The 24,028-nt window shown below is 37.9% G+C and overlaps 1 protein-coding gene across 4 annotated transcripts in view; it reads right to left on the minus strand.

Annotated features, from left to right (window-relative positions):
- ACOXL (acyl-CoA oxidase like) overlaps positions 1-24,028 on the minus strand; it is a 572,636-nt gene continuing 548,608 nt past the window's right edge. For all 4 annotated transcript variants that reach the window (XM_072636271.1, XM_072636277.1, XM_072636298.1 and 1 more), the window contains exon 19: positions 1-1,017. In XM_072636271.1, the coding sequence (XP_072492372.1) occupies positions 805-1,017 (213 nt within the window). In that variant the 3' untranslated portion in view covers positions 1-804. The remainder of the gene's footprint in view (positions 1,018-24,028) is intronic.

Raw genomic sequence — 24,028 nt, forward strand, 5'->3', positions numbered from 1 at the left:
CCATCCTTTTCAGAAGTTGTTTGCATTGGTTGGTAAATAGTTATGAGGACCGGTCTGGTTTTTCTCGGACTCCTCCAGAGCATTTACTTTGAGATCTTCTCTGAGTAAAATTCCAAAAGGTATTATCAGTCTGTCATCTCCCGGGCATTTCCTTTAAGAAGCTAAGTGGGTCTGACTCATTGAAACAGCTAACTGCCTAGGCTAGCTGGGGTACGGGCTGGGAAAAGAGGGGAGTTCGATGAGTTTGTTTACATTTTATCAGCTTTCCTGGAATCCCTCAGAATCTGACTTACTCTTTCCAGCGAGATTCCCGTCCTTAAGGACAGAATCTCTTCGAATTCAAACCTGCAGAAGCCAGAGGAAAGAGCTTAACTCCCGGCTTTGGGTGATCCCTGGGTAGTCAGTGAGACCGAGTGGCTTGGACAGCAGTGTGAGCTCTCCAGCAAAGACAAAACTGGAAGTCCTTTCCGGTATAACACTTTCTACCCTCACCCCTACCCTGCCCAAACTCACTCTTCTCACACCCTTGCGACTGCAGTCCAGACCCAGCTGCAATCAGACTCGTGCTTCTTGCCTGCCTTGGCCTCCCTGACCCGGTTGATAGACAACTATGGTCAAAGACCCGTGGCCACATGCTGGCATTGCCTGGCCCAAGTTTGTGCCCTTTCTTTTTCAGCAGGGGCCAAGTGGTCAAGCGTGGACCTAAATGGGATAGTTTTCCTGGCACACATCAAGGGTGAACTTCCTGATTCTGTGAAATGAACCACCGTGGAGACTGCAAACACAACCCCGAAAACAGCACGTTTATAACTTGGCCCCAAATTTGAGTCGCTGGGGGCCCGTTTTTTCCCCGGCCGACTTGAGCTGCTCTTGAGGCTGGGGTGGAGGGTAAAATGCCCAGGCTGCTCTGGGATTGGGAATACCAGCAATCGGCGCGTGGATGGAGCTGTGAGGGATGTTAAAGGCTGAAATCACCTTCAGTGCATCCTCCTTCACCGAATCACATAAATTCAGCAACTGCAAGACAAGACACAGTGAGAGGTCAAGCTTTGTCGCTTCTTGCTGTGGGTGCAGGGTATCCTTCTCCCTCCTCACCCCACCCCCCTCAATGCCCACTCCTCTCCGAGCGTCTGTCTCCACCTGTCTCCCCCTCCCACCCCAGTCCTCTTTCTCTCCCTACTCCTCTCTGCAAGGCTTTGACATCGAACGCACCCTGGATGCCTGGGTTGCTTACCTAATACCTTACCTCACATAAAGTTTGCCCCAAGGTACGTGATTGGATCATGAAAAAGGACTGAAGGTATGCCCTCTGCCTTCCTAGAAACTTAACCCTAAATCCAGGAACTACTCCAAGCTTCCCTAGATTCACTCTAGGTGTCACACCTCCCGTGTCACTCCTCCCTACCCCTAAGCTTAAAAAAAAAAAAAGTAACTGAAAAAGGGAAAAAATGATCCAAAGGAATCAACAAAACCCTAGTTCACCTGCCCAGAATCCTTCCACAAAGAATGTCCCCTGACTTATCGAATTAGCTATTGTGGTTTGTTGCAGCTTCCAAAGTTTTGTAATGCCAACATAGTCTAGAAAGGGAGCTAGGTTGTATGTAAATACACTATACTACATCTTTCTATCATATCAGAAATACCTCTGAAAATTGGAAACCTAGAAGAAAGACAAACAAAACCCTACCTGCCTGCTGGCACATCCCAGTACACAGTCTGCAGGCTGCTGCTGCTAATTTTCTCTGGGGGTAAGGCAAAGGATCAGGTGTAGCACCGCCCCCCCCCCCCCCCCCACACACACACACATATGAAAGCTATTGATGTTTTCTCAGAGACCTGGACAACCAATAGAGGCATCTGTTTTTCTACACCTTAGGGGGAAGAAAAGGGACAAAAGAACTTCCTGCCTTTCCCAATCTTCACTCCCATTTCTCAAGGTTACTTCAGTTCCTTTTCCTTAATTCTACTTAATAAAGTAAATCTTAAGAAAGCCTCATGGGTTTTCCCCCCTACAGCTTTAAAAATCTGATTTATACAAATGCAAGCCTTACACTCTCATGTGGTACGAGTCTTAAAACTTGAACTGATGATGTGAAGACCACAGTTTCCTTTAAAATACGATATGGCCAGAACCCCCTTTCTGGTTTGCTCAAGCAGAGGATGCATGCAAAGAATGGATGAAGGAAAAAAATGCCATTTCACTACATAACTGGTCAAAAGAACCTCTCAAGAGAGTTTATCTTGCTTCCAAATTTGCTATTCCAGATGGGTATTTTCAACGAACACTAAAGAGTGCAGCTTGTGGTAAAGAATCAGATCAGTACTGAAATCCTTTTGATCATTTTGGGGATGTGTTCAAAGTTCAACTTTCTGTGAGTCACTTTCATTTGCTAAGAGTTCCATGTTAGTAAATAACATTGCTGACTATTCACTGGTTACTGTAATTATAAAATGTACCTAATGTAAACCTAAAAGTCAACACAAATACAATTTCAGAGCTGGAAAGGATCTTAAGTGATCACCCAACCCAATATTTTATAAACTAGGACACTGAAACTCAAGAAGGTTTAAGATCTCCTAACTGAGGACTTCATTTTTATATTTTGTCTCTCTTTTTCTCCTCAGCCCTATGCACAGTGCCTGGTAGTACATAGTAAACTCTTCATAAATACTGGTTGACTAAGACAACACCTACATGTATAGATATATTTAAAATAGATACAATATAACAGGGAGTGGGAAGAAGGCCCTAGTGACAGGGTATCAGGAAAAGTTGCCTGTAGAAGGTAGTGTTTAAGCTGAGCCTTGAACGAAACTGAGGATTTTAAGAGGCAGAGGTGATGAGGGAGTGTATTGCAGTTATAGCAAATACCCTGAGACTACCATCCCAAATCCTCATGCATGTTAGGGGACTGGAACCAATATTTGTCCTCTCAGAATTCTAGGGGACCCTGGGGGACTAGGAAGAGTAGTGGTCTGATACTGTACATCATGAGCCCCCATCAGTGTGCTTTAAGCCCCACTGAATAATAGTTTACATCACTTGGGCTGACTTAATTAACTTTTAGAGAAGACCATTAACTAAGCTGGTATAGTAAGAACAATTGGTCCAAAATATTCCTCAGACCACTGTGATACTTCTCAACAAGCACATACAGAATTCAGGGGAAAGTAAGCACAAGCTTTGAACATATAGTATGGCAAGAGATAACATAGCTTCTGGTTGCTAAGTCTTTTTCTCCCCTCATAGGGACCTCATAAAGTTATCCTTAGTCACAGTATAGCTTTCTTCTGGCATCTTCATAGAGATCTGAAGATGCCTTTCTTCCATGGATCTAGTTTGTCCTTAGTTGCAGATGCAGAGTCTACTATCAGCTGTTCTGGGGATACTGCTAGAATGGCAAATGAGAAGTCCAAATCCTCCAACATTTTGAAGTTTACAGTCTTCTTGTGATTAAAGAGGGAAGAGGTTTTCTTCTTTCCCCAAGTAAATCCCTCTGAGAGTGGTCAATAAAATTGTTTTAGGCAGTCAGGTATCTGAATGGCCTGTTCTGAAATAACTTGTTCTCATACAAAAGCTTTTGAACATTCAATGTATTTTCTTTCTTCAAAACAGTAATATCTTGTGCCATTAATATTAATATTAGTTAACATCAACCACCATATCTTTGTTTTTATACAGATGAGACTGCCTATTTTCCGCTAATCCCAAGACATTTTCTATGTTGTAGCCCTTCATTTCATCTAATGGTTTTCACTTTTTCTAAACTGATCCAAGACTTCTTGGAACATGGTCTAATGCCCTTCATTGATTGACTGATTGACTGAACAGAAGTGGTCTCATCTGACAAAGGTATCTGTCATCTTGTTAGTTATTTCATATTTGGTCATGTGGGTGATTGTTTCATTTAAGGAGTCCAGGCTCAATTATTGAGGCAGGAGCATAGAACACCATTCTTACCTACTAGGCATGGACATGGTGTGGGGTTTGTGGGGGATGACAGGAAAAGAGACAGCCTATGTAATCATACAGAGGTAGGAGATAGGGCACCTTATTTAAATGAGGAACAGTAAAAAGTTTGACTGACCTGTAGTAAATGTTGATTGTCACATTTTTTCACAGTTACTGGCAAAATGAGTAGGGGGGTTAAGGTTCCTAGACTCTCAATCTTAATAAAAATATAGAAGTTCATAGCCTGACACTTTAACACTTCAATGATACTTTATTTCATAGGTTTCTATATTCCCTTCACAATTCTTCTACTCCTTTCTAGATAGTATTGTATAGTTATATAATGCTATAAAGTATACAAAATGCTTCGTATACATTATCTCACTTAAACCTCATAACAACCCTACGAGGCAGATAACTTAAGATATTATTATGCCCATTTTGTTGATGAGGAAATTGAGGTTCAGAAGGTTACATGATTTTTCAAAGACCAAATAGTCTCTATTGGCAGGATTTGAACCCTGGATTCTGACTCCAGATATAATTGTCTAAAACTACAACACACTTGAGTCTCTTTTTTGTCCTATAATTCCCCCATATCATAATCAAACATGCAATTAAACAAATTCTTATGAAGAAAACAATTTGCTTTGTCCCATAAAATCCAATCAACTTCATGAATAATATGCAACGTTGAGGGGCCAGCTTATTTCCTGATGCTTATTTTCCTCATTGGCCATATAGTGGTGAATCTTACTTTCAAGGATTAAGAACCATGAGTTTTGGGTTGTTCTGCTAAGTCAAAATTACCAATACAGTTTAAAAGGAAGGAAGGAAGGAAGGAAGAAACCAGCCATCACTCCTTGTTCCTGCTGCTGTAAATCCAAGTTTATCATTTGTCTATCTCATATCTTCATTTCTATAAAAATATGATGATGATAATTACCATTAATTAGCTGTCATTCTACATGACTGCATTATAAGGATATTCAGGTGTTTCCTATATATCTATTTTCAAAGATACCTATGATTTCATTGATATAGCTAGGTCTCAATTAGTGTGAATAATGAATCCCCTGAAGAGGTCCCATGTATTTGAATTTGCAATATTCAAAGTTATAATTATGTAAAATAAGGTAAGTGGTTCCAGCTCAGTGGAAATAGACATACAATGTAAATACAAATATTGTGAGTACTTCAGGGGAGTTCACTATTTGAATTAACTGAAACCAAACTGTAAAATTAACCTACAAAAATTATTATAAGAAAATTATAATTATTTTCATGGGACCTGAAGAGCTCTAAAAAAATAAAACCATCGCTACAAACACAGGCATATTTAATGGTAGTGATTCTAAATCATAAGCCAATTTGTGAGCCATGAGCCAATTTCACTGATTTATCACTTAAAATCATAGTAACATGTTTAACCAGAATAAGTAGGAAAAATAATGATCTAACAAGTTGCCACTCTAACCACATACCTATGTAGGTCCTTGAACAGGTCACTTTTATATTGTTTTAGTTTTCTCATCTGTGAAAGGGGGATACTGGACTACATAATTTTTGAGGCCCCTTCTAGTATTCTGTGACTTAATATCTTCTTTTAAATAAATAGAGAAAATAAAGAATTAATCTGTGCAAAAACAAAGATATAGTGGTTGATGTTAACTAATGTTAATGGCACAAGGGGTTGAAGAAAGAAAACACATTGAGTGTTCAATTAATGATTCATGGATCATTTTGTGGATTATCAAGACAAATTTTTAATGCCAAAAAGACTTTCTTTTCTCCATAGCTCAATTATAGAATGAAAGATTCTCAGAGTTAGAAAGGATTTATTAAATTTTCTAGTCTAACCTTCTTAATTTTTGCAGATGAGGAAACTGAGGCCCAAAAGAATCAAGTGACCTTCCAGGTCTTACCATTAGTAATAGAACCAGAACACAGTCTCCTGATTCTCAGTCCAGTATTCTTTCTACTTCATTGAGTTCTACCATTAATTGGTGTGTGCAGAAGTGAAAATTAATTTTAATAAGTTTAAAAACAAAATAATTTGCTTCCCCTGGCAATTACTTGGCGTTTAAAATGATAAAAGATTTTTTAATTTGACTTTTCATCTCCAGCACCTAGCACAATGCCTGACACATAGCAGTTAATGAATGCTTATTGAATGAAATTAAAGATAATTTTGTTGACCCCACCAATTACATAATTCACTGTAAGACAAGATCAAAATGATGTGGGGGGTGATCTCATGGCTATATTGTTGAATTACCCACAAACCTGTTTTTCACTTCTATTAGCATAGATAATCCAAGTTGAACTTAAAACAAAGCACTCAAGATGATAAAATAATTAAAGAGAAAATCCTTGGAGAAGCCCTAGAAGCAGCTGCTGAAGAATAGTGTTAAAATCCAAATTATTTTTCATGTTTCATATTATAACTATTTTGACAAGAAGGGCAGTATTTTTCCTTTGTCAAATTTAAGTCTTTTAAGATGCCAAACAAACATATATATCACTCTCTAAAGTCTTAATCAGGTGATCCTCAGATCTAAATTTCTGTTTGCCAGGAGATTTGTTTCTGGTTTATATTATAACAAAGGTTTCCATCAAAAAAACTAAACATAACATTTAGCAGACAGACATGGTAATTTGAGATAAACATTTTGAGATGGAACCAATTGCTGTCACTCCTCTCTTTACCAAACTTTTGCATCTTTATTCCAAATTAGATGTTGTACAGGTGAGTGATTTTATTCAGCTAAGACCTCACTAAGTCTAAGTCTCATTTAAGGCCTAAGCCTGGAAACCACAAAGAAGATATTCAACATACAGTACTTTAGGGCTGCCCTGGGGCCTGAAAGACCTCCCAGATTCACATCCTTTACAAAGCTTTAGGGGAGGGTGACAAACCTTGTCTAATTGCTTGGGAGCCATAGATTTTTGTTTGTTTGTTTTACTGTCCTTCTAAGAGCTCAATACAGCCCATGGGTTGCTCCAATAGATATTAAAATTGATTTTCTCTTTGACTGCTTTGGCTACCTCCTAGTCTCTTTTGTTGTTTAGTTGTTTTTCTTGTCCAATTTTTCATGACCCCTTTGGAATTTCTTGGCAATGATACTGGAGTGGTTTGCCATTTCCTTCTCTAGCTCATTTGACAGATGAGGAAACTGAGGCAAACAGGGTTAAGTGACTTGCCCAGGGTAGCACAGCTACTAAGTATCTGAGGCTGGATTTGAATTCTGGAAAAGAAGTCATCCAGCCTCCAGGTCAGGTACTCTATCCACTTGGCCCTCTAGTTTCCCAGTGTCTGCTAGTTCCTAGCTATTTAAAGCCCAGGGGTGTGGCTGATTCACTTGTTCATCCTATGACACTGCACTTTCTGGTTCAATTAAGGAACTATGTTCAAACCTCCCAAAGTTATTATAAAGTCCATTGTTTTATCAAAACCATATTCACTGTGAGTACATTCTGTGATCATATCAATTGAGTTGGGTAGAGAGATTATATCCCCCATCCCTTACTTCACCTTGGAATCTATGGGATGAATGGATTTAGAGAGAAAAAAGGTTTACATCTTTCCCTTTGACCCTTACTGTATGATGATACAAATTATTTCATCTCGTTGGACCTCTGACAAATCTCTAAAACCCTAAGTTACAATCAAATTGACCTACTGGGTGGAGGGAATTCCTACTTCTAACACATATAAGTCAAAGTTGTCTTTCCTATAAATTAAGAGGATCATTTGCTTTGTGTTTTGAGAATTAAAGATTCACTATGCACTTGTGCCACAAATAAAATGGAAAGTTGTGCCTCACAAACTACTCATCATGCACAATTGATAACTTTGTTTTCAATAGGAAATGATTTTGTGTTAGTATTTTTAAAATTCTGTTTTATCACAGTAACCCTATTGCACCTAAATTTTATTGAATTTTATTGAATACTTTTCATATACTTGCAAGCTTCTAGAAAATGTACATTCAGAAAAAAAGCAAGTATAAAGAAAATATGAATATATATTATGATATTCAGTGCTCTTTAAAAATTTGCCAGTAACATAATAAAAAGAAAATATCAATAGTTATTTTGTAAACAATTTATTTCAAATTGCTATGACATAAAAAAGGCAAAGAAAAGATATATTATTTGTAGCTACTATTTATTAACTATGTGATATTATATAAAATGAAATACTAAACTTAAAATCATAAAAAACCTTGTCACATCACTGAAATTAAACTAACCATTTATGTCTCTGCTGAGTACTAAAAGAATGTGGTGAACTGGAAGGGTTCTTGCAAATAAGAGAGAATTTGCAACAAGATCACAGAAGGAGTAAGCTGGTCTGATTTTGTCAGGATAATCCTTCTGAGTTTTGTACTGAGCTTTAGCACTGAGGTCAAAATATACAAATGAAGTGGCATATATGTAACTTTTGACAATTTGCTTCTCACTTCTTACATGTGTGAATGAGCAAAAAAAGAAAAAATACTAATAAAAGTAGCAATGTATGTAGTCCTTTATCCAAAGCACTTTTATGATTCTCTGAAAGCTATTTATGGACCAAAAACCTATGGTACACACTGATGGAGTCACATTGATTAGTGATAAGGACATGATCCTAGAGAGATGGGTTGAATACTTCCACAGTGTTCTCAACAGACCATCATCAATCAATGCTGAGGCCATTGACCATTTACCTCAGGTTGAAGTCGATCCCTACTTAACTGAACTTCCAACTGAAGAAGAGGTTTTGGGGGCCATTAGGCTCCTTTCATGTGGCAAAGCACTTGGTGCTCATTCTATTCCAGCTGAGATTTACAAGGTAGGGGGACCATTACTCATGCAAAAGCTGACTGAAATTTTCCAGGTTATATTGCAAGAGGAGGTTATCCCCCAGGAGTTCAAGGATGCCTCCATTGTCCATCTCTATAAAGGTAAAGGGAATAGATCGTCCTGCGACAATCACAGGGGAGCCTCTCTCTTAGTCATTGCTAAAAAGATTTTTGCTAGAGTCCTCCTTAAAAGGCTGATCCTTCACCTGGAAAATGGTCATATACCTGAGAGACAGTGTGGCTTCAGAAAGGGCTGAGGAACAATCAATATGGCATTTGCTTCCCGACAGCTTCAGGAGAAATGCCAGGAGCAGAACAGAGGTCTGTATATAACATTTGTAGATCTGACCAAGGCCTTTGACACTGTTAATCATGAGGGCTTGTGGAAAATTATGTCAAAATTTGATTGCCCAGAGAAGTTCATCAGTATTGTACATCAACTTCATGATGGCATGTTTGCCCGGGTTCTGGATAGTGGACAATGCTCTCGTGCCTTCCCAGTCAGCAATGGAGTGAAATAGGGCTGTGTACTTGCTCCCATGATTTTTGGCATTATGTTTTCAGTCATGTTGTCAAATGCTTTCAATGAGGATGAACACGGCATCAAGGTCAGCTACTGCACTGATGGTAAGTTCTTCCATTTGAAATGGCTACAAGCCAAGACCAAAGTGGAGGGAGTGTTAGTGCATGATTTTCTGTTTGTAGATGATTGTGCACTCAGTACAGCCTCTGAGCTGAGTTGCAACAAAGTATGGATTAATTCTCTGCTAACTGTGCTAATTTTGGCCTAATAATTAACACCAAGAAACAGGTGCTCCATCAGCCACTACCACACCATCCATACATGGAACCACTGGTTACAACAAGTGGAGAAGTTTTGAATGCTATGAATAAGTTCACTTACCTTAGCAGTGTACTTTCCAGGGATGTACACATTGACAATGAGATTGAGGCACACCTTGCCAGAGCTAGCTCAGTGTTTGGGAGGCTCCAAAGAAAAGTTTGGGAGAGAAGAGGTATTAGACTGACTACCACACTGAAGGTCTACAGCGCTGTTGTGCTGACCTCATTGCTGTATGCCAGTGAAACATGGATAGTCTACTAGTACCATGCCAGGAAACTGAATTGCTTGCATTTGAACTGTCTTAGGAAGATTCTGAAGATCACCTGGCAGGATAAAGGTACCAGACATTGAAGTCCTTGCTCGAGCTGAACTGCCAAGCATTCAAACTATGCTTCAGAGAGTGCAACTCTGATGGGCTGGCAAAATATATGCTTGCCAAAAAGACTATTTTATGGAGAACTCATATGGGGCAGGCGATCACATGGTAGTCAGAAGTGATACAAGGACACTCTCAGGGTCTCTCTCAAGAACTTTGAATTTGACTGTGCAACATGGGAGGCACTGGCACAGGACCGCTCAGCATGATGTGCCCACATAAGAAAGGGTGTTGTGCTCTCTGAGCAAAGCATAATTGAGAGAGCACAAAGTAAAAAAGTAGGATGCGCAAATTTAGAATATCCACCCCAAATATTCACATGGACTATCTGTGCCCAACCTGTGGTAGAGCATTCCGAGCTTGTATTGGTCTGATCAGCCACAGTCAAACACACTGAAATTTTACTTCATGGTGATGTCATTTTGGTCCTCTTTGAGAATGAAGGACAACCACCACTAATCGTTTACCATTTCTTTCTCTAGCTCATTTTACAGACAAGGAAACTGAGGCAAATAGGGTTAAGTGACTTGCCCAGAGTCACACAACTAGAAAATGTCTGAGGCCAGATTTGAACTCAGGAAGATGAGTTTTCCAGACTCCAGGCACTGCACTATATCTGTTGCACCAGTTAGCCGCCCCTGAAGTAGGTAATACAAGTACATTAATAAAGAAGGGAGGTGAGGCTTAGGTTACAGTCTCTGTTAGTAAGTGAAAGAACTGAGACATAAAATCTGGCTTTGTTACTCTACTTCCAGTATTCTATTGCCCTGTCATATATATGTATGCATGCATGTATGTATACACATGCATATACATATAATATTGTATCTATACATATATTACACATTCTAAATATGAACATATAGATGGGAGAGAATCATTGCAGATCATGGTATCTTTGAGTTAGTGGGGACCATAGAGGTCATACAGTCCAATACTTTCCTTTTACAGAATTTTACAAATGATAGAGCAAAGTGACCTGCCCTCCAGTAGGCATTGGGGCCATAGCTAGGAATTCTTTCACCTGAGAGGGGGAAAGGTTATTGCCAGCCCTGGCACAAATGACGATGGTGGGCAAGAAGGATGATTCCGTGGGAAACTGGAGAGTGATAGAGTAGCAGAAAGCTCCAACAAAGAGAGCAGTCATTGTAATAGGATGAGAGGGAGCTCCCCTTTATTTAAAACACCTGTCTCCTCTCTCTGGATACCATGGTAGCCCCAACCCACTTATGCTTCTGATAAATACTTCTGAATGGATATTTCAGGTAGAGCAACTTATTAAAGAATCCTGTTCTCTTGACCCTTTGCTTACTTCTCATTCACTAGTAAGTTGATATAGCATTCTAACATTTACAATAAATTTTATCACAGCAACCAGGTGGAGAAGTGCAAATATTTTTAACTCCATTTTATAAAGAAACTTTTTTTTTAACTAATAATAATAGTTAGCACTTATACAGAATTTTTGGCAAGCTAGGTGGATAGAGTGCCAGGCTGACTCATCATCCAGAGTTCAAATCTAGTCTCAGACTCTAAAGTCACTTAACCCTGCTTTTGCCTCAGTTTCCTCATCTGAGAAGGAAATGGCAAATCAGTGCAGTATCATTGCCATGAAAACCCCAAATGGAATCATGAAGAGTGGGACATGACTGAAAGTGACTGAATAATAAATATAGCCCTTTAAGGTTTATAAAGCACTTTACAAATCTTTTCTCATTTTATCTTCACAACAACCCTGAGAGGTAGGTGCTATTATTAATCCATTTTACAGATGAGGCAACCAAGGCTGAGAGAAGATAAATGACATAGCCAGTAAGTTGGATTTGAATTCAGGTCTTACTAGCTAATTCCAGGTCCAAATTATATCCATCCAGTGTGCCACCTAGCTACCTCTCTACACTTTTATTTTTAACTGTTGTATTTTTATTATTTTTTATTCTGAGTTTAACAAATAAAATGGATATTTCCCACATAGAGTATAGTCTCCTTCTGTTTTAAATATACAATAAATTCAACATGTAACTTTCAAAGCTGTCCTTCTTCTCCGGTTCTTTCTGGCCTTCCTTCTATTTTTTTATGTGCATGAAAAAAAAAAGATGTTTCAACAATGCTTGTTTCTTTTTTTTCTCCCTTTTATCCTTATTCCTCTTCTTCCTCTTACCCATTGCCCTTAATTAAAAAAGAAAAGAAAAGAAAAACAAAGTCCTCGTAACAAAAATGCATATCATAGACAAGCAAAACAAATCCCTACATTGTCCATGTCTGAAAATGTATGTCTTATATTGCAGATTGGTTCTGTCACTTCTCTGTCAGTAGATGGATTACATGCTTCATCAGTCATCAGTACTTGTGGTTAGTAACTGCATTGGTCAGACTTCTTAAGTCTTTCAAAGTTTTTTTTTTCCTTCTCACTTCACTATCTATCAATCCATACTAGTTTCCTCAGATTTCTCTTAAACTTTCCATTTCATCATTCTTACTGTAAAATGATAGCTCATTTATTCACATAGTATAATGTGTCTAGCCATTCTTCAATTGAGGGATGCCCTTTGCTCTTCAGTTCTTTGTTATAACAAAAGAGCTGCCATATATATACATGCATTTTATATATATGCATTATTATACATATGCATTCTTTTCCTCTTTATTTTACCTCTTTGGGGTACAGGCCTTGTAGTATTGTTGGGTCAAAGGGTATGCCTTTTGGGGCATAGTTCCAAATTGCTTTCCAGAATGTCTGGGTCAATTCATGGCTCCACCAAGAGTACATTAGTATGCTTATTTTTCCACAACCCATTAAAAAACTTTCCCACATATATATATATGTACATATATATACATATATATGTATATCTATATGACTGTGATCATACACAACCATATATATAATACATATTTATTTACACATATCTTTTACTTTAAGGAATTTTTATTGTGGGAATTATATAATATTACTTGATTAAACAAGATTTTACCTGCATAGAGAATTTTCAAGTAGAATCTTATGGAGTTAAACAATTAATTATGTAATATATAGATTAGCTAGTAATTAAATTAATAAATAAATTATATGTAATATAATTATAATATAAAAATAAATTAAAATAAATTAAAATTAAATCAATTAAAACTATTAACATGGTCATTTTGTTAGATAATAATAACTGATACTGATTAGGTTACAGAGTGCTTTACCTACATTTTCTCATTTGATGCTTGTAGCACCCCTGTGGGACTGTAGATATTAACTCCATTTTGTAAATTAGGAGGTTAAAACTCAGAGAGGCTAAGTAGCTTTCTCCTGATCAGACAGCTATGTTAGATTTGAACATAGCTCTTTTTCAGCACCAACATATACAATTAAACTAGGAAAAGAAGCTAAAGAAATCAATTCTTTTAGTTTCTTATTAATGACTTTAATAAAAAGTTTGATGAGAGAGAAAGGCCATTGAATCATAGCACTCCTGAGTTCTATAAACTCAGAGGTCACCTTGGAGGTCCAGCCTCCCAGCCACCACTAGGATCCTCCTTTGAATAATTAGTGACAAGGGAAATGATTACTCCGTGAAGCAGTCCATTCCACTTTTGAAGAGTGTTGGGTGTTAGAGTGTTCTTACTTATAAGTAGCTGAAGTCTGCCTCCTTCTCACTTCTAGTCATTAGTCCTAGTTATGCCCTGCCAGGAGGTTAAGGCTAAAATAAGAAGAGAGGATTATCCATGAATGTGAGCTATGTGTTTTCTGCCTCTACTTCAATTCAGCTCATGTGCCTTTTTCTCCATGAAGACTTTCCTGATCCCACAGCTGCTAGTGCCCTCCCTCCCCAAAATACCTTCCTTTTGTATACATCTCATGTGTCCTTTTACACATACTCACACACAGAGTCTTAGGGCAGTTTTAAAAATTTAAAACTGATTTAAAGCTTTTTTTGGGGGGAGGGGGAGCAATCAGGGTTAAGTGACTTGCCCAAAGTCACACAGCTAGTAACTGTTTGAGGCTGGATTTGACCTCAGGTCCTCCTGACTCCAGGGTGGGTACTGAATCCACTGTGCCATTTAACAGTCTCAGCTCTAAAATTTTGGAGATACTCTGCACATATGTATGTATGCATATCTATGTATCTATGTTCATAATATTATATATGATTGACATACAATATATACATCCTTATACATATATGTATAAACATACACCTTCAGTTAACTGACAAAGTTATCAAGCACTTTCTAGGTGCCAAGCACTATATTAAACAATGACGATACAAAGACAAAAGTGAAACAGTCTCCACTTGTAATAGTAATTTAAATGGAAAGATCTTTCTCATTAATTAATAGACCCATATGATCTGCTTAAATCACCTGGAAGCCTGGGTCACATGTGGTGGGAGGAGCTTGCTGAAGAGGCAGAACAGGAAGGGTAGAGCAGAATTGGGAGGAAGTGAGTGAGTGAGTGGGGTCAGGTCAGAGAGGAAAGGATGCTGGCAAACTGACACAGGCCAACTGACACAGGCCAACTGACCCAATGTGACAGTTGATAGTAAGAAGGCCCTGGCTAGGGGAGGGGAGGTTTGAGAATGGCTTTGCCCTCTGTTATGATCATGTCTATTAACTTCTTGGTCACCATGATGGATTTTGCTTTCTGGTTCTGGGATTTGGCTTTCTGGTATTTAAATAAATGTTTTTCTTCTGCCTTCTATATGGAAAGTCTACTACACTGGCATATTCAGAGTCACCAGCAGTGCTATGAATATTGCCTTGGTGATACACCACCCTCAGGGAGATTATATTCTAACCAGAGAGACACATACATACATATAAGTGAGAGATAAAGGGATTTCTCTCACATACATACATAAAACATGCATATATAATACATGTATACACATATAACTCTTATAAGCACTATATGTGCATTTTAAATGTATCATATATGTATGTGTTCAACAAACATAATTAGGCTAGGAAAGGAAGGTAAACAAATCAATCACATTTAACAAATCAACATGATATAATCATTATATATGTGCATACATAGTATGCCTTTATAGTATTATGTATGTTTTATACATGTGAGTCTATACATAATTATATACACGTAGATTGTGTATTTATTTTATATGTATCTATGTACATGTATGCATATGTATATTATATATACTGTGTGTGTGTTGTCTCTGGTTAGAATATATTCTTAACAGTGGGGACTGATTCACTTTTGCCTTTGTATCTTCAGAGCTTAATACAGTGCTTGCTTGGTACATAGTATCAATAAGCATAGTATATATATATTATATACATATGTGTATGTGTGGGTGTGGGTGAATGTGTGTATATATACATATGTATGTGTGTGTGCATGTATCTAGTTGAATTCTATTCTGTTCCAATGACTTGTCTTCTGATCCACTATTGGTGTTACTTTTGGGTAAGCTGTTATAAACAGCAGCACACATGTGGGATTTGGATGGCTTTCCTGATGAACTTAAAGTGGTAGAATCAGGATAATATAGCCTAGGATTCTTCATTCCAGGGCCAAACCCATATACAAAAGAGGAAGTCACAAGCCTATTTTCCTTATCCTCATTCTCAAATACCAATTATCCCTTAAAACTGGGTAAGTCAGTAACACCTCTCTGAACAGAATGTCTTTGAATGAATGTAAATGAGCTCCCTCACTTACTATGACAGCTTTTTTTTGGGCTGTCCTGGAACTTCTTGATTGTATGTACCTGTAAAGAGGGAGTACCCACCACATCCTCGAATTCTGGTATGGGTGGGCACTCTACAGTGTTAACCTCTAGAGAACAGATCTCAAGTGGGGATAAAACAATGGCATGGAGTTCCTCCCATAATACACCTTTCCTACCTTATAAGGCTGTTTGTGAGGCAAACACTGTGTAAATGGTAAAACTCAGTACAAATCAAAGTCTTACTGTTTTTATTACTGGGTCAGGGCCTAACCCACAGGGTTTAGGGGAAGGACTACAAATTATCAGGCAATCCCTGAATCCACTAGGGAATCTCTGTCCTAACAGCTATTTGTATAATTAATCAACAAGCATTTATTAATCACCTACTATTTGCCAGATAGTCCAGCCTTATACTAGGAATACAAAGACAAAAAAATGAAACAGTCCCTGTCCTCAAGGAGCTGACATGTTATGGAGCAAAACAGTATATGTGAATATGAGTAAATAAAAAATACGTACAAAATAAAGACAAGGTCAGTCCTGGTGGGAGAAGGAATCGGAGAAGTCTTCAGGAGGTGATGCTTCATCTGGGAGGTGAAGGAAGCTGGGGCTTCTCAGAGGTGAAGGTGAGGAGTAAAGAAGATATGAAGAATGGTGTAAAGGAATTTTGATAGTCGGAGAGAAGTGGGAGCATTTGGCAGAGGCTATTTTCCCAGTTATATGTAAGATAAAAAACTTCTGCTGAGAGTGAGAGGAGAGAGATTGTGAAGGAAGTTTGGAGAAGAGAATGTTTGGGATTACTGTGGGCATGCAATAGTTCTTTTTAAATTCCTTTTTACCAATGTAGATCTCCAACTGCCTGGCCATTTGGAGTTTTCCAGAGTCACCCCCCCTCTCCTTTTTTTATCCAATGTAGATTCCTATCTGTTCTGTCTTCCAAAGTCACCTGGGGGCACTGTGAAGTTAAATGACTTAGAATCATATAACCAGTATGTGTTCAAGATAGGATTTAAAGCTCAGACTTGGAGTTGTAAGAGATCTTCGAGATCTTCTCCAATCTCAACAACACCCCTTAAAAACGATCTCCTGGACTCTGCTTAATATTTAGTGCATCCCATCTCATTTTTGTTGTTGTTCAGTTTTTTCAGACATGTTTGATGCTTTGTGACCCCATCTGGAGTTTTCTTGACAAAGATGCTGCAGTGGTTTGCCATTTTCTTCTCCAGCTCATTTTACAGGTGAAGAAATTGAGGCAAATAGGGTTAAGTGACTAGCCCAGGGTTCCACAGCTAGTAAGTGTCTTGAGGTCAGATTTGAACTCAGGAAGATGAGTATTCCTGATTGCAGGCTCAACACACTGTACCACCTAGCTAGCTATCTCTATTGTGTTTTTAGAGAGCTCTCATTAAAAGGAAGTTTTTCCCAACATCAAGCCCAAACCTAACATTTTGTGATTTTCACCCATTTTTTGGTAGTGTAGCTCTCTGGGAGTCAAAGAAGACTAGTTTATACCCCCTTTCCTCCCACGGCTCTTCAAATACTTATTAAAAACAGTGGTCATGCCTCTTTCCCCCCTAAGTCTTCCTGTCTCTTGTTCCTCCAACCAATCCTCTTATGACATAAGGTTTCTTGGTCACACTACTCGATTATGTTCCAGGTGCTGATATCCTTCCTGAAGAATATCTGGTCACTGGATCCAAATGGCTCAGCAGGAGAAAGTGAAACTGATGACCTTGCACAGGCTTTCCTCATTCAAAACAAAGTCAATAATCATTTCTCTGATGTTGTGGTCCTCTTCGAAAACGAAGGATGAACACAACAGTCTAAAATTGCATTACCATATCACACTGTTGAGTGTCTATGTCACAAACACTCCCTCTTCTTTTTGTATAAGTTGGCTCACTGACTGGAATGAAGTATTGATTAAGAATTTTATGAAAAGCTAGGCAGCCAGATGGCATGGTGGACAGTGTGAAGAACTTGGAGTCAGGAAGACTTGAATTTGAATTCTGCTTCAGACTCTTACTAGGTGTATGACTCTGGGAAAGTCATTTAATCTGTCTGCCTTAGTTTCTTTATCTGTAAAATAGGTATAATAACAACAGCAATCTCATAGGGTTGTTGTAAGGATCGATGAGTTAACATTTGTAAAGCACTTTGCCAACTTTAAAGCTCTATATAAATGATATTAGCTATTATAATTATGCAAAGCATTGGGAACACATTTAGATAAGACAGATGTTGCTCTTAAAGAGCTCACATTCTAATAGGGGAGACAACATACAATTATATTTCCTAAGCCTTTTATAAGCTGATTTTTTGAACCTATGTAGGTTTTAATTTCTGTCCCCACTGCATTTCATGTTATTAGATTCCATACAACATTCTAGCCCAATGAGATCCAAAGTAAGGGTCTACACCCCCATTGAGCCATGGGACAACCCCAACAAGTACCCAATCAAAAAGGAAAGAAGGAAGGAAGGAACTAAAGGAAGGAAGAAAAGGGAGGAAAGAAAGAAAGAAGGAAGGAAGGAGGGAGTAAACAGGCATTTATTAAGTGCCTACTATGTTCTAGGCACTGTGATAAGTACTTTACAAATATTATCTCATTTGATCCTCACAACTCCTGGAAGTAGGTACTATTATTATCCTCATTTTATACTTGAGGAAACTGAGGCAGACAGGTTGAATGACTTGCCCAATGTCACACAGCTACTAAGTGTCTGAAGCTGGATTTGAATTCAAGTCTTACAAAGTCCAGGCCCAATGCAGTGTTTATCCTTTTAGTAGCCCACATTCTCAACCTCCTCATTAACCTTGACTCAATTGTAATTGCTCTCTTCAGAAGTACAAATGATCTCTTAATCACTAAATCTAATGACTTTTTCTCAGTACTCATTCTTTTTGATCTCGGGTAGCATTTGACACTGCACTTTCTTGTTCATGGGCTGCTAAAGAAAATATAGGTCACCAACAAAGTTTGTCAGACCACTATTTGAGTCTTTTTGAAATCTTTCTGGACCCGAATCTGTCATTCATTGTGCTGGCTATCCCTTTTAGATTTGTGTCCCCTGCAATCTCAATAAGGATGTCATCTATGCTTTTATCAAAATCTCTGAGAAGAAAATTGGTCTTGGACTTGGCTATAGTTTTTATATCACATTTTATATCCATGTCATAAGTGGTAGGGATAGCTAGGTGGTGCAGTGGATAGAGCACCAGTGCAGGAGTCAAGAGGACCTGAGTTCAAATCTCACCTCAGACACTTGACACTCACTAGCTGGGTGACCTTGGGCAAGTCACTTAACCCTAATTGCCTCATCCTGGGTCATCTCCAGTCATCCTGATAAATATTTGGTCACTGGATTCAGGTGGCTCTGGAGGAGAAGTGAGGCTGGTGACCTGCACAGCCCTTCCTCACTCAAAACAAAGTCAAGGGCAAGTCATGTCATTATTTCTCTGATGGCATGGTCTTCTTTGGCAACGAAGGACAAACACACACACATAAGTGGTAATATGATATAAATGTTAGATGCTCTCTACATTTCATCTTGCCTCTTAAGAATGACCTTAGCTTTATTTACTGAATCTGAGAAAGTTGGCAGCTACATATACTTCAATATCTGAATGTGTTTGCTGACCAAGAGAGTTTTGGGGCTTTTTTTGCCTCCTGATTGTGACATTTACTTTGCATTGGTTAAATGGTTATAGGAATTGGTGATAGTCAAGGTCAATGTTTTCATTTCCTATTTTTTTGGACACTGACAGCTCATTTTGATAGGTTGAATGTGTTTCAGTTGTTCACAATATCTTCTCATCTTTAGCTTTTTCTCTAATTAGATGGTTTAATTTTTTTTCATTTATGCTTTATTCAGTTAATGGTTCGCCTATTCACAAACTGATGACTTGATATGGCTTCCATGTGAGTAACCAGTTATTTCCTGTCTATTAAGATATATTCAACTTTTTTGTGATTGATGCTCACCATTTCTAGCCTATTTCAACTTTCTAATGTATGAAGTACTTATGATATACAGATGTGAGGCTTCTCAGTAGTCTACAAACATTTGGTCCCCTTTGTGTCACAAATGTGAGCCATATTATCCAATATATTTTTCACCATCCTTGCCCATGTCTGTTTCTACACTGAAGTTATTGATTGAAATAGGGAGCTACTGTTTACCTCATTTGCCCATAATGGAGATATCAAGGAGAATGAGTGCACCCAAGGAGTAATAGCTAATAATGATGATAATAGTGCTAAAGTTTGCAAAGTGATATTTACAAATATTATCTCACTCGATGCTCACAACCAGACAGGGAGGTGGGTGCTGCTATTATCCTCATTTTGCAGTGAAGAAATTGAGGCCAAAAGAAGTAACTTGCCTGAGGTCACATATCTAGTGAAAGACAGAGGTTTCATTTGAACTCAGGCCTTCCTAACTCCAAGGTCAACTCTCCATCCAGTGAACCACTTAGCTTCCTCTAAATATCCAAAGGCAACAAGATGAAGCCAGGGAGACGAAAGAATTGATTCACTCTTTCTGCTCATATACAGGAGTAGCAGCTTTCCCATTCCCTTATGAGGCTCTCCTTGAGAATTACTCCTACCCACCTGGGGGTTACAACCATTTTGGTTTACGGTATAGGTAGGAAGGAGAATGATTTCCACTGCCTGTTTATTTTCATACAAGTTATGTAGCTAGACTGTCATAAATAATTTTGCATTTGATCTATGGTTCTTGAATGTCCATTGTCTATAAATATAGTGAATACTTCGAGGGGAGGGAGTATTGAGCCATGATTTTCAAATTTGATTACGTAAATCACCCCACACTAAGCATGGAGGTAACTAGGAGTTCCATGTTATCTAGGTATCAAAATATATATTCATTTGGTCTGGGGAATCTTGTGAAATACTTCAGAGAATGTCTTTGCCTCAATGTCCTGCAGCACATGGTATTTAAGTTACAATTATATTCAGGGTGGTCTTTTTACCTATGCTTGTCATAAGAGTAGTGGAATGAGATGATCAAGTATCCCCTGAAATGAGGTGTCCAGTTGTTTTGGCACATAAGAAAATCAACTCCTTTGTTTTCATTTTTATTGGTCATTGGGTCATTTCTGTAAGGTCTTCTTTTCTTATTGCTTTGTTAATTGAGAGAAAATCAATATTGACATGATTCAGCTCTTCCAATCGTATGCTAATGTATTTTTCATTGAACAAAAACCTCCAGTGAACACTAATATTTATTGGGTTCAACCGAATTGCTGCTCAACAAGGCAATGCCATTAGGGATGTTTTAGATAAGTTTCCAGAAGGATTTATATGGCTTGAAATCTCCAGGAAATAGGCTTGAATAGAGGTGGTCATGGGCTATGGACTTGACAGAAAAGAGAACTTTGTTCAATTAGAGAGTCTCTCTGCCCTGAACAAAATGACAACCTCTGGATTCACTTCTGCTCACTTTAAAAGCCTTTAAACTTTCAGATTAGACTTTGAATCTCTTTAAGACAACAACCCTGTGGCTTCTATCCACAAGCACCAAATAAACAATGCATGCAAAACACCACCTCACTACTTTGCTTGTGGCCATGAGTAATGGGAGTCAGAGAGGCATAGTGGAAGTGGAGCTCAACTTTGAATCAAAATACCTGGGTTTGAGTTTTACCTTAGATCTTTATTAGCTATGGACCACTGGCATTTCTTAACCTTTCAGAGGTTCAGTTTTCTCATCTATGAGAAATGGGGGCCATACTTGGGGTTTCTACCACACAGACTTATGAGAAAAATACTTTGGGAACTTTAGAGTACTCTAAAAATGTGAGTTATTATTTCATATTGTATGATGACCTAACTCCACTACTTTTTATTTGTGTGATGCTAAGAAATTCACTTAATTTCTCTGACCAATTGTAAAATGAGGGTAGTGGTCAAGACGATTTCTTGTTATAGCCAGTGTCCAACATTAATTGCTACATGTTCATGTAAACAATAATACACCTCATTTGAGTGTGAACCTGCACTGCATTTTGTGACAGTATTTTTAAAGACTAAATCTGAAAATCACCTGATTGGGGTTGAGGTTTTGGGTATGTTCATTTTGGGTATGTTCATTTATACCTAATACACTCAAATCAATTTCAGCTTTCCTCTAGTTCTCTTGACATCACATGAATACTAGTGGAGGATTTGGACTATCCCATCAGTTATATCTTTGCCACATGATTTTATTTTTTGGTCCTGCAGTTCTTTGATGATATCCTTTATGTTACTTGCTCTATACAATTCTTGGTTGGCAACCTCCACAAAGTCTTATTCCAGTGTCTTATCCTAGTGTGGTGGTGACCCAGAGGAGCAATCTAATGAGGTTTTGAATAAAGCCCTCACAATAAATTTGGGTCTGTTTTATGAGGACTAACCTAACTAAGCAAGATTGAAGGGAAGAGGCGGTGAGGGAAAGAAAACAAGCATTTGCCAAGTAGGTACTATATACTAGGCACTACACTATGCCACTTGGTAGTTAATCACTAGGTTGTGGCAATCCATGAAAAAAATCTAACACTAAAATGACAGCAGTTGTGGTCTTAAAATGGTGCAGAAGGTGCCTCAAAAGACTGTCTATAAACTTTAACTTTAGTATTGTACTATCTAAATGTGAGATCCTTATCCAGAGACCAATGAGAGGACACAATATTGGAGGAAACCAATGGTATCAATCTTGATATTCTTGAAATAAATTAAATCAGATAAACAGCAGGAAGTTACAGCTAAGTGGAAGTATGGCTCACAGATTTTCCTTAGAGAGACAGTGGTCATGATAAACATTTGCAAAAAGACCACTGTGGAAATATTTACAGTTTTGCACCATCTAGTGTAGAAGACAAAGAAGCAAATAAATTCTACAAGACCTAGATGAATATCTCTAATTAGATCAACGTATACCATAACATTTGGCAGTAGCCAGCAGATTTATTGGTTGTCATTATTCTTGCATTTATTCTGGAATCTGTCCAGCTTCCTCAGAGCTGTTAACATTTGCTTGAATTTAGGGTTTGCTTTCTGATGTTCTTGTTTTTCTATAAAGTGTTTAATGACTTTAATGAAAAGTTGGGAGTATGTGAGAAAGGTGAAAAAAATATATTGGAAAGAATGGGTCAGGAATGAGGAATAAAAGAGGCTAGAGACAGGAGGCTCATACCTATAAATCATGAATACTTTTCTTAAGATAAGAATCAGAAATGACATGGTGAACAACCTTACAAAGAATGAAACTGATATTTAACAGTCGAAAAACAACCCACTACTAATATGGAAGTCATTTCTGAATCAGCTGTCTGTGTATAGTAAGACCATTGACTACAAAAAATCAAAATTAGTACAAATATAGAAGAAAGTAAAACAAGACATAGGGTTAAAATAACTCCAGTCTAGCCTATTAACAGGTTATTTATACTAAAAAAATAGAATATGGGATGGAAGGAAGAGCATAGACATTGAATACAAACATATTATGAAGAAATTCAACACATATAAATCAATTGCCATTGTGAAGAGACCAAAAGAGCCCTCAAAACACTTTAGTCAGCACAGAAAGATATGGCAGCCAGGGTAACAGCAATTTAGAATATAGACTTGTTCATAAAACCTTACAAAGGAGAATAGCATAAGATTATTGACAGTAATACCTCATAAAATTAAGAGAAGTAGAAAATAGATCAGTTTAAAGAAAGTCTGCAAGAGATAAAACCAAGAAAAGGGCAAAAAAACCAAGAACATTTAATAGCTAAGCTGGAAGGAGGTCAACAAGCAGATAAAAGATAGAAAAGATTTGCAAAGATTTTTATAACAAATTCTTTTCACCATTAAGAAAAATGGACCTATCACATTTGGATTTTGACATTTCAGTGCTGGGCTCAGTAAATGATGGCCCAAAGGCCAAATCCCATCCATAGCCAGTTTTTGTAGGCCCTGTAAGTAAAGAACGATTTCTACAAAAAATTTTATCAAAAAAAAATTCTTAGCTTGTAGGTTATTCAAAAACAAACAGTGGGTTGGATTTGACCCATGGGCTGTACTTTGCTGACCCTTGGTCTCAAGAGAATGACATACAGTCAGAAGCACAACCTATTAAACTTGTTCCCAACATACATACTGGGCACCAGAAATGAACAATGAATTGTGCCAGGAACTAAACTGAAGGAGAAGAGCATGTTGGATGGCCTCTGGGAAACTGCAGAACTTCTTTAAAGATTCCAAATTTATCCCTGGAACAAATTCCCTTTTTATTGCTATATTCTCCCAGTGACTATATGTCTTAA

This window comes from Notamacropus eugenii, chromosome 1 (genome assembly GCF_028372415.1).
Source record: "Notamacropus eugenii isolate mMacEug1 chromosome 1, mMacEug1.pri_v2, whole genome shotgun sequence".
In the NCBI taxonomy this organism is placed as follows: domain Eukaryota; kingdom Metazoa; phylum Chordata; class Mammalia; order Diprotodontia; family Macropodidae; genus Notamacropus; species Notamacropus eugenii.